This window comes from Tupaia chinensis, unplaced genomic scaffold (assembly GCF_000334495.1).
Source record: "Tupaia chinensis unplaced genomic scaffold, TupChi_1.0 Scaffold000289_1, whole genome shotgun sequence".
In the NCBI taxonomy this organism is placed as follows: Eukaryota; Metazoa; Chordata; class Mammalia; order Scandentia; family Tupaiidae; genus Tupaia; species Tupaia belangeri.
Window position 1 is genome coordinate 1,041,262 of NW_006159774.1, and position 11,365 is coordinate 1,052,626.

General features: G+C 51.2%; 1 protein-coding gene across 1 annotated transcript in view; it reads left to right on the forward strand.

The window, feature by feature from the left end:
• Nucleotides 1–11,359, forward strand: part of TTLL11 (tubulin tyrosine ligase like 11) — a gene marked incomplete at its 5' end in the record, with an annotated part of 308,449 nt that extends 297,090 nt beyond the window's left edge. The window contains 1 exon segment of the mRNA XM_006150515.2: nt 8,659–11,359. Within this exon segment, the coding sequence (XP_006150577.2) occupies nt 8,659–8,951 (293 nt within the window).
• Nucleotides 11,360–11,365: the final 6 nt, after the last annotated feature.

Genomic DNA, 11,365 nt, shown 5'->3' on the forward strand with positions numbered 1-11,365 from the left:
TGGGGGGTGCCCCCGCCCTATAAAAAAAAAAAAAAACCCCAAAAAAAAAAAAAAAAAAAAAAAGACTCCTGACACCTACACTCTGCATCTAATCCACAGGCAGGTCTCAGACCACACTGGCCCTACCCTGAGACCATATCCAGAATCCAGTCATTCCGCCCCACCAGCACCACTTCCACCAAGTCCAGGGCATCTCCAGCAGCTCTCACTTGGACGGGTGTAAGAGCCCCTAGCAGACCCCCTGGCTCCCGTCACATGTTCTCAACACGGAAGCCTCGTGATCTTGTCACTTCAAAAATCCCAGCAGCCTTCTGTCTTCTCCTGCAAGAAATCGAAATCTTGCCAGGATCTACAGGACCCTCTAGGGCTGGCTTTCCTGGACCTCACCTGTCCACTCTCCCTCCGTACAGACAGAAAAGGACTTGGACCAGGAGAGGGCAAGGAGCTCCCCCCGCCACCCCCGCCGACTTAGTGGTCCAGCGGTGGGGCCAGAAGAAACAGGGAATGTGCGGTTTCTCAGGCACTAAAAGAGGACTTAATGCACAGTTGGAACAATTTCATGGTGTTCCAGCTCCATCATTTATCTTTTAAAAATAGCTGGTTGGGTTTGCTCTCTATCAGAGTGTCTTAAAATGTCGACATTTTTAGCCCAAAGTCAAGCATCTCTCAGTTTGAGGGCAGGTCCTTTTGCACATCGCCCCTTTTTGCAGATGAACTTTCAGAGTTGAAGCATGTACAGACGGGACTCAGCCCTGGGGAGAAGGAGCAGTGGAGGGCAGGGGACAGACAAGGTTCTCCAAGTGGGGTCCCTGGGCCAGCGGCCTCAGCACCACCTGGGAACTCTTGAGAGATGCAAAGGGCCCCGCCACAGTCTTCTGAATCAGAAAGTCTGGGAGTGGGACTTCCACCTGTATTTTAACAAGCCCTTCAGGGAATTCTGAAGTTCAAGAGCCTCTAGTCCGAATCATTTTGGGTTTCATAAGTCTACAAATCTGTTCTCTCTTGGGTTTTTGTTTCTTTCTTTCTTTTTGTTTTTTGGTTTCGTTTTTGTTTTTCCTTTACATTTTTTTTTTTTCTTATAGGGCACATGCACTGAATGGAGAGAGAAAGAGAAAGAGAACGCATCCTTTGGTGGTGGGGGAGGGGATGGCCATGCCACAATCCCTTCTCCTCCATTCTCTTCTTGGGTTGTGGGTTCACACATGCACCTGACATGTTTTATGAAGCTGCTGGGTCTGAAATTAGAACTGCATAACTGGTCACGTGAGATTCTGCCACCTTAAGCACCACGCCATCGCCACTGTCTACAACTCTTCTAAGAGAGGAGACTTCTCAGGTTGCTCTTCTCTGCCTCTGGGCTTGCCCAATGTTCTCAGCCGTAAAGTGCGAACAGGGACATCTGCATCGCAGGACTGTTAAAAGGTCCACCTTCTACCCAAGTGGATCTTTATTGGTGCTTGCTGTGTTCCAGGCTGGGCCCTGGGCACATAGAGAAAATTGGGGCATGGTCCTTGCTGTGGGGGCTCAGAGCCTCATCAGGGAGAAACCCCAAACCCATAGACTTATCCCAATTTATCCCATGACACGAGAGGAAGCGCCAGGAAGAATGGTGGATGAAGGCAAGCTTCACAGACTCAGGGAAGACCTCGGAGACTGGGCTGGGACATTTTTAAAATAATACTAATTTTCTTCTCTTTATTGCCAACAGTGAGCATATATTATCTTATTTAGAAAATGCAGAAAAGTAGAAAGAAAGATATAAAATACCCTGTTGATTACCACTGCCCCCAGCCCTGCTGTACTGTAAAGAACTTTGCGGTGAACTTTGCACACACACACACACACCTCCCGCCCTGCTGTACTGTAAAGAACTTTGTGGTGAACTTTGTACACACACACACACACACACACGCCCTGCTGTACTGTAAAGAACTTTGCGGTGAACTTTGCACACACACACACACACCTCCCGCCCTGCTGTACTGTAAAGAACTTTGTGGTGAACTTTGTACACACACACACACACACACACGCCCTGCTGTACTGTAAAGAACTTTGCGGTGAACTTTGCACACACACACACACACCTCCCGCCCTGCTGTACTGTAAAGAACTTTGTGGTGAACTTTGTACACACACACACACACACACACGCCCTGCTGTACTGTAAAGAACTTTGCGGTGAACTTTGCACACACACACACACACCTCCCGCCCTGCTGTACTGTAAAGAACTTTGTGGTGAACTTTGTACACACACACACACACACACACGCCCTGCTGTACTGTAAAGAACTTTGCGGTGAACTTTGCACACACACACACACACACACACACCTCCCGCCCTGCTGTACTGTAAAGAACTTTGTGGTGAACTTTGTACACACACACACACACACACACGCCCTGCTGTGTACTGTAAAGAACTTTGCGGTGAACTTTGCACACACAGACACACACACCTCCCGCCCTGCTGTACTGTAAAGAACTTTGCGGTGAACTTTGCACACACACACACACACACACACACACACCGCCCTGCTGTACTGTAAAGAACTTTGCGGTGAACGCCATTCTGCTTTTGCCTTTGGAACGAGTATTTTGTTAGGGCAAATTCTAGGATTGTGACATCTGTGTTGAATGATTTCAACACTTGCATGGCTCTTAAAACTTTCTCTGAAATGCTTTGCAAACATCCAGTGTGGGCCAGCCCCATAGCCAAGTTGTCAAGGGAGCTGGATCCCACATGGCTGGTCACGGTTCTACTCCCAGCCCTGCCGGCTTGGAAACATGCTGGGCACCGTGTGTGTGTGTGCCCTAAATCCTAACAGGACGGAGAAGAGAAGGGAATGTGGCGTGACCATACCGGTTCTGTGTGGGAGGGTACTTTCTCCCTCTTCCTCTCTGTCTCTGTCCAGAGCGTGCACTCCCTGGCAATCAAAAAACAAACAAGGGGCCAGCAGGTGGCGTAGTTTTTAAGGCACTGGACTCCCATGTGTTCGACTGCAGTTCTAGTCCCGACCCCTCTTCCCCATCCCCCATCCTCATTGCTTAGGCATGCTCAGTGGGGCTGAGCTCAGTACACAAGACCCAGGACTATCAAGGGAGACAGCCCTTCTTCCCAGTCCCTGGCCCCAGAAGTGTTTGGTTTCTTTTTTTTTTTTTTTTTCTTTTCAGTTTTTATTTTGGGGAAGAGGTGCAAATATTTTTGGATTTTTTTTTTTTAGAGAGATTTTTGCTATACGGTACATGTGCTTGCCAGAAAGACAGAGAGAGAGAAACCCCCAGGGGGAATGACCACAACATAATCCCTTCTCCTCTCATGACCTTGAGCACGCACATGTGCCTAGGGTACGTTTTAAGCCTCTGGGTCCTGGACTTGAACCGCAGTCGACTACGTGGGCATCCAGCAGTGTAACCTTTATGCTATCGGCTGGCCCCAGGGGTACAGTTTGAGGGGACTCTGAGCTTCACTAGGGAGAGCTGAGGTCTAGCCCTTTTTCTGTCACTTACCCACTGTGACTTGGGGCTTCCTGTATTGCCCCACCTTCAGTAAAATAAAGATGCTGGACAGGAATTCTGGGCCTCAAGAGTGACAGAGGCTTTGCTGGTTGTGAAGACCCCAGGGCCGCCACCTTTAGGCTTAAACAGAGAGGGATCGCTGTAAGTGTGTCGCATATAGGCCTCCTGCCGAAGATTTCATTGAAGAATAAAACTAAACAAGCCAAAAAGAAAAAATATCCCTCAAGGTTTCTATTAGTATTTTATTTTATTTTATTTTTTAGAGAGGTTTTTTTTTTTTTTTTTTTTGGGGACGTTTGCCGGTGAGGGGGGGGTGGGGACAGACAGAGAGAGACATAGAGACAGAAAGCGAGAAATCACCCCCCAGGGGGGATGGTCACGCCGCAATCCCCTCTCCTCCATTCTCCTCTCGGGATCTTGGGCACGCACGCACAAAAAGAGAAAACAGGCCCTCAGTGAATTATTGTATAACATCATGTGGTCTAATATATGTGTAATTGGAGCTCTACTGCAGAAGAGAGAAGGAAGACACAGAGAACGATTAGAAAAAATAATGACCATAATTCTCTAATTACAATACAAGCTATAAAACAAGAACTCAAGCAATTCTTTTTTTGGGGAGAGGTTTTTGCTATAGGGCATGTGCACTTGTCAGAAAGACAGAGAGACAGAAAGCGAGAAATCGCCCCCCAGGGGGGATGGCCATGCTGCAATCCCTTCTCCTGCATTCTCCTCTTGGGATCTTGGGCATGCACGCACACACACTCGGTGTGAGTTTAAGCCACCAGGTCCAGGACTTGAACCGCGGTCGCTACATGAGTCCAGCAACATAGCCATTACGCTAACTGCTGATCTCATCTATTAATAACAATTTGAAACAGTCAGACTAGCAAATGTGATCAGGCTATTACAGGTGTTGGGCTTTAGCTTGCTGATCTCGTCTGGCTTTGCCCTGGCACCTTTGGTGGCTCCCACTCACTTTCTTGGGCATCAACTTCAGCTTCTCAGTGGCCGTCCAGCCTCTCCAGAGTCTAGTCCAGCTTCCTCTTCCTTAGCTGGTCCTGCTGCAGGAACTGGTTATTCTGTGTTCTGCTGTCCCTGCCTCCCTGCCCTGCTCGGGCCTGTCCTCAGCCCAGCCCACCACTCGCAGCTCACCTCTGCCCATCAAGCCCTCCCATCCTCTCTCCCTTCCCCCCAACTCACACTACAGGGCATGTCTAGTCACTGGAGATAGGGAGACAGAGACAGAAAGAGAGAGAGGGGAAGTGAAAATCCACTACCTAGGAGAGCTGGCCATATTGTGATCCCTTCTCCTTCATTCTCTGTGGATCTTGGGCACACATGTACCCAGCATATTTTTCAAGCCACAACGTCTGGGATTCAAAACGTGTAGTTGGCCATGTGGGATTCAGACACCTTAACCTCCACGTCATCTGCTGGACTAAGCTCTCCCCATTCTTCAAGGCCCCAGTCAAGTGCCCCCTTCCCCACAAGTGATCCCTCTCCCAACTCCCAGGCCCTTCCAGTCATTGGTTGCACTGTTTCCTGCAGGCTGTACACGTCCCCAGCTAGGCCTGTTTGTCCTCCCCAGTATGTTCTTACCCTCAGAGAGTTCCTGGCAGGTTCACTCCTCAGAGGTTTCCAGGAATAAGGTACAGTACCAGCAGTAAGGGAGGCCTGGGTTTGAATCTCAGCCCTACCACTTGCCAGTAAGGGACCTGAGGGCAAGGTGCTTCCCTTCTCTGGACCTCTTACCCACACAATAGGGGGTGCAGAGACAATCAGAGTAATTGGCGTGATCTGTCTGCTTGGGTAAGGGTCACTAATGTCTGTTTATTCTCCTTCATTTCCTCTTCTAGTTTCCGTACATATATAACATACACATATAAACTTTTTTTTATCAAAATTCAAAGTTGATATACTGAGTTGTTTGGAAAGTCATGGTACGTTTTTACATCATGACCTTCCCGACAGCTAATATATGCAGAATGTTTGCATTGTATGTTTCTAAAATAAATAAACCTGGCTCCAATCCAAATAAGTAGTAAAGGGTTCACAATTAAAAGTACTACCTCTTGTATCACTTCTTTCCAACTTTTAGAATTCCCCATGGCCTATTTTTAAATTGCACACATGTTTACTATAGAAAATCAGAAAATATAGACAAGCAAGAAAAGTCTGCCACATTAAATCCCACTTTTCATTTTAGAAGGCCCTCTCCCAGTTGACTCAGCTCTGCCCTTGTTCCCCCACATAGGTCCTCCTCGTCCTTTTTCTGTGCACGATAGCTCTAGTCACAGCCTGCTTTTAATTAGGGGAGCAGAACTAGTATTTGTCGAGTATAAAGTTGGAGTGAATTGCGCAATCCTTGCTGCTCAGTGTGGTCTGAAGACCAGCAGCAGAGACACCACCAGGAAGCTTGTTAGAAATGCCCCGTCCTGGGAACCGCCCCCCCACCCCCAACCCACATTTAGCAAGATCTGATGATTGGGGCGCTCACACACACAAGCAAGAGCTGTGCAGATCCGAGGTACTCAGGTTACAATCCCGTGGGTTGTTCGTACAGTCCTGGACAAGAGGCTAGAGCCAGAATGTAAACAGCATGCCACTTCCTTACAGGGAAGGGCTTGCTACAACATAGTGTCAGCAGAACTAAACAACGTGATTGATGAGGGGGCGATTTACCTTCTGGGCCCGGCTCCTTATCTTGTCAGAGCCCAAGGATCCGCAGTTCCTGGTCTCGCAGCGCTGGCTGGCCACATTTGGAGCAGTGCTTAGACGGCGCAGACAGCAGATAGGGCCGGGACTGGGTTTCTCGGCTTTAGATCCTGGCCTCTTGCACTCTGTGTGTATTTGACCCTCCCACTCAGTTCTGACACACACACATGCACACACACATGCACGCGTGCACACCCCAAGGGAGAGAACCCTGGCCCAGGGGCAGTAATTAGGAAACATTTGTCTCACGTCGGCGCTGAGAAGCCCCATTTTCCTGTGTCTCTGCCCACACCAGGCCTCTGTTTACAGTAAGAGGGTTTTGCACCAGGGCTGCTGTGTTCTTTATCACTGCTTCTGTCAGACCCATACAGAGCAGGGCACTTGCAGGGCGTCTGGAGTTAAGAGAAGTGAGGCCAAAGGGCTCTGGCGGACTTGCAAGGAAACAACGCAAGTTCTTTGCTCAGCTCAAGTTCTCAAGGCAGAGGGAGTTCCCGATTCCAGGGTCCACATGTAATCCAGGATTCACCAACTCGAGGCTGGGCTTTCGCCCTCAGCAGCAGGAGCAGGGGAGTAAACAGTTAATTACTGGGAAGGTGTGGATTAGCAGACTGGGAGCTGGCCTCATCTAACATGTGGGAGTGGTATCTGGTCCAGACTTAGGGTCCCCTCCCCCTAGGGTCCCAGAGGGTCCTGTAGGCTTAGATCCCAGGGCTCACCTACACTCGGACACTGCGAAGATGCAGCTTGTTCCACGCAGTACAGATTAGTTAATAAAAAAACTTGACAGTTTTAGACGGCACAGACAGCAGATAGGGCCGGGACAGTACAGATTAGTTAATAAAAAAACTTGACAGTTGGAGTTTGAATTTACAGACCTTGGGGAAGTTACTTCATCTCTCCGAATGTCAGTTTCCTCCTCTCTAAGGTAATAATATTATTGATAGTACTGGCTCCCATGGAGCCAGCAGGTGGCATGGTGGTGAAGGCACTGGGTCCAACATGGCCATCTCTGCCATTTGAATCCCAAACCCAGCAGTCTGAGAAACACGCTGGTGCCCAAAATCTCAGGAGGAGAATGGAGGAGAAAGGATAGCGGCATGGCCATCCCTGCTGGCGGGTGATTTCTCACTTCCACGCTCTCTCCATCTGTCTCTCTGGTTAGCACACATGCCATATGGTAAAACATCTAAATATATATACCGCACAAAGGCACGAGAATCAGCGCCATGTCTATAAAGTGCCGGTGCCAGTTCCTTTGTTCCTGCCTTCCTTCACTCATGTCTTCAGCATGTCTAGTTGAGCACCTTCTGGGTACCCAGATGCAGGTACAGAGATAAATAGGAGCTCAAGGTTCAGAAGGAAGATGGAAACCATCAAAGAATCACAGAATCTAACACTGGGTGAACCGCCTGAGGCCTTGCAAAGAGACGCGCAAGAAACCCCTCCCTGGGCTGGGGATCAGGGATGGTTTTACTCTACAAGCCATTCTGAGCTCAGATCCCAAAGATGAGTAGCAGCTTAATGAGACCAACAGGGAAAAGCTTTCCAGAAACATAGAGGGGCTCTCCATCCATACATTTCAGAACACGGGGTGGTTGGTAAGAAGGGGTTGGGTTTCTTCTACTTTGTGAGGTAGAATGTACATACGGTAAAATGCACAGACTGGAGACAGTGTAGGGGGAGGGTGGAAAATAAGGGAGGGTGAGGGGAAGAGAATCAAGAGGAAAAAGAAAGAAATCAAACAGTTAGGGGGTCACAAAAATGGAAAATTATCTGTTGCTATTAACACGTATGATAATATCTTTAACTGGACTAATATACCGGGCATTTGTGATGAGAAAATTCATTTTGCATGCTGTAATGATATACAGTGGTTGAATGTGTTAAAAAATAAGATATATTTTTTTTAAAAAAATGCACATGCCTTAGGGTACAATTTGATGAGTTTTGACAGTTGCACATACCGGTGTTACCAGCACCGCTATCCAGATCTAGAACACGGCCGTCGGCTTGGGTTTACCTTAACAATGTTACCCTATTATAAAAGTTAGGCAGCCAGATTTAAATGGAAACCTTTCATTGTGGCACTGAGGATAAGGCTTTGGGCTAGGTTTACATCCCAACCCCACCACTTTCTACCCACAGACTTTCGCCTGGGTCTTCCTACTTCTCTGAGACGGGCTTTCCTGAGCTGTAAAACAGGGTTCATCAGGGCCGCTCCGGGCTGCGTAAGGGGTGGGATCTGTACTTGTTTGTAAAAGGCCTGCCGCTGCCTGGGCCTGGTGCGCACTCCGGAGCTGGCCTGATCAGGAGTTTCCAGCACAGCAGTGGCGGTTCTCGCTATTGCCTGGGGCCGGAGTCCGGGTCTTCCAGGGGTAGCTAGGGAGACCCCACCCCTGAAGCTATCTCTGCCCACAGGGATGTGTCTTCAGGCATTCGTGGAGGCTTTCTTCTTCCTGGCTCAGAGGAAATTCAAGATGCTGCCACTGCACGAGCAGGTGGCCTCACTGATCGACCTGTGTGAGTACCACCTGTCCCTACTGGATGAAAAGCGCCTCGTGTGCGGCCGGAGTGGCACTTCCGGAGGCCGGCACCCCCACAGCAGCTCTCCCCAGGAGACCTCCCTCTCTGCCCAGCCGGCAAGAGGCAAGCCCCTACCCGACACAGACTGTGCCAGTAAGCTCTCCCCTCCCAGACACGCTCTGTCCTGAAGGCCACTCTGTCCCTGCAGAAGAAGAGGATGCCCCTCAGGGCTGCAGAGAACCCGGGCTCCCTGCCTCTGTGGAGGGGCAGCCGCCGGCCTGCCGAGAATCCCAGAACCCCGTCTGCACTTCTCATGCATCGCCTGTGCCCTGCTGAGCCGACCCGCTGCTGCCTTCCTCCCAATGCCTCCTGGTGACCCACCCTGTTTGCAAGTCATCAGTGGACATATGACATCTAAAGTGTGACAGATGGCACCTTCTATTCTGGGCTCATGGGAAACACCAACCAGGGCGGATTGGCTGTGTTTCGGGTATGGGGTGCAGACGATCCCAAGGCTGAGAGCTGTGGAGAACTGCATCCTGAGGGTGCTGGACCGTGAGAGCCTCTTGGTTAAAGCCCAAGGACATCGCAGTGACTTCCGGCCCCCCGTCCTGGGGGAGCGCAGCGGAAACCAGGGGCGGTGTCACGAACCTCCCATTCCGATCATGTGCTACGTGGGTGTAGTTAACAGATTAGCCTCACTTATGTCAGTAGCTTGCCTATTGCTGCTGTGCTCGGTTTGTTATTAATTGAGAAGTAATTAATTAAGAAGTTACCAAATCCGGCCCCCAGAGCTGGCAGGGGCCTCAAATTCAGCTTGTTTGCTTTTGCTTGACTTTGATTCCAAAGCAAGGACCCCTTCTTCAGCCTCACTGACCACGTGGTCACATAACCCTGAGTGGGCCCGCCATGGTGGGGCACTGGCTACACTGGGCACCCTGCATTAGGGAAGGGGGCTGGAGGGGGGACATGAGGCCTGGATGAGAAGCAGGGCGAGCGGGAATGTCCTCTGCAGAAGCAGTGGTGGCAGGCCTGGCGTCAGGAAGGAGAGCCCACACTCCCTTCTGAAAGACCCTTTCCTTGTCTCTGTGTGGGTGTCCAGGCAGCCCCTCTCCAAGGGGATGACCCAGGGAGTGGCCTTGGACAAGTTGGGGTCCAGGACCATTGGCAACAGGCAGAAAGGACCTGGCAAAGCCAAGCTCTCCCAAGCACTGTTAGATGTGGGGGTTAACATGGCTCTTTCCAGCAGGCCCCCCTGTAAAAGATCCTGAGGACCCTAGGAAGAGTCTGCCCGCACACCCCATGGGTGGAGAGTGGAAGCCTCAGAGGGCAGCCCTCATCAAAGCCCCCAGAGTCAAGCCCCTTCCTTCCTTCCCACCCAGAAGTCCACCTGGCCCCCACACCTCAGGGGAGGCTCTGCCAACTCCCTCCCACCCACACTCCCGGGGCTCTGCATCAGTCCTCACATACAGGAAGAGAAGGCGCAATTTCTGGCCCTGGGGGAGGGCACAGACCTGACTGGAATGGTCTTCCTCTGCCCAACAGCAAATGTCCCCACCTTTGAAGTCTGGCTCAGATGTCCCCGCTGCAGTCTCCCAGGCGGAATGAGCAGCCCCCTCTGTATACTTCTGAGAGCCTGCGGCGCGACAGCGCTGGTTCCCATTCCAGCTGTGAATTCTTTCAGGGTCTGGCGTGTGCTGGGTCCGTGTTGGCCCCTCGGCACAGAGCAGGGCCCAGCCGGTGCTTGTTGCCGTCTTAGGAATGTCCCGGGGCCCCACACTGCCGGGCTAGCTCTCCCCTAATAAGCTTGTCTTCCCTTCAGCCTGCGAATGCCCGTAAGCATCACGGATTTCCAAACCTTGCCAATTCTCAGAGCACCTCTCTGTCCCCGGCTGGGGCCTGGGGGCTGCCCTGTGACCAGGAGCAGACAGGGGGTCCCTTTCATCCATAGCCCTTTGTGCCCAGGCTCAGTGCTTGGCTGCGATGACGGCCCTGGGCCCCTGTGGATCAGCCTTAAAGATTAAGGACTGACTGCCGGGCTGGATGGGCCTCACACCTGCTCAACTCGGACATCCGGGCTGCCTCTTCACTTTGGGGTGAGGTTGTTGGACTCAGAGCAGGTCACCCCGATGTGAGTGTGGTCACCTGGGGGTGGGGAGAGACAAGATAGCACTGTAGATGTTTGGGATGGTGTTCCAGGCTTTTCCAGACCAGCTCCTTTCCATACGTCCCAGGTCACCAGGTACCAGTGCTCCCACCCTCTCATCTGCCCCAACAAGCCTGTGAGGGGAAGGTTCTCATCGCTGCCCTTTCATGGACGGGGAAACTGAGACCAGGAGGTGAAAGGGACTTACCTGAGACCTGGCAGCTTGTGAAAGGCGGGGCCAGGATTCACAGTCCAGACCCCATGCTTCTGCGTCAGCACCCCAGTATTCCCAACGACCCTGTGGGGACAGGGTTGGGCTCATTTTACAGATGCAGAGACCCATGTCTCAGGAAGGCAGGGTCTTTGCTCAGCTAGTGCCTGGGAGCTCCGGGGACCGACCTGGGGCTGTCTGACCTGCTCCTCTCCCGCTGAGCACCCAGGAAGGTTGTGCAGGGC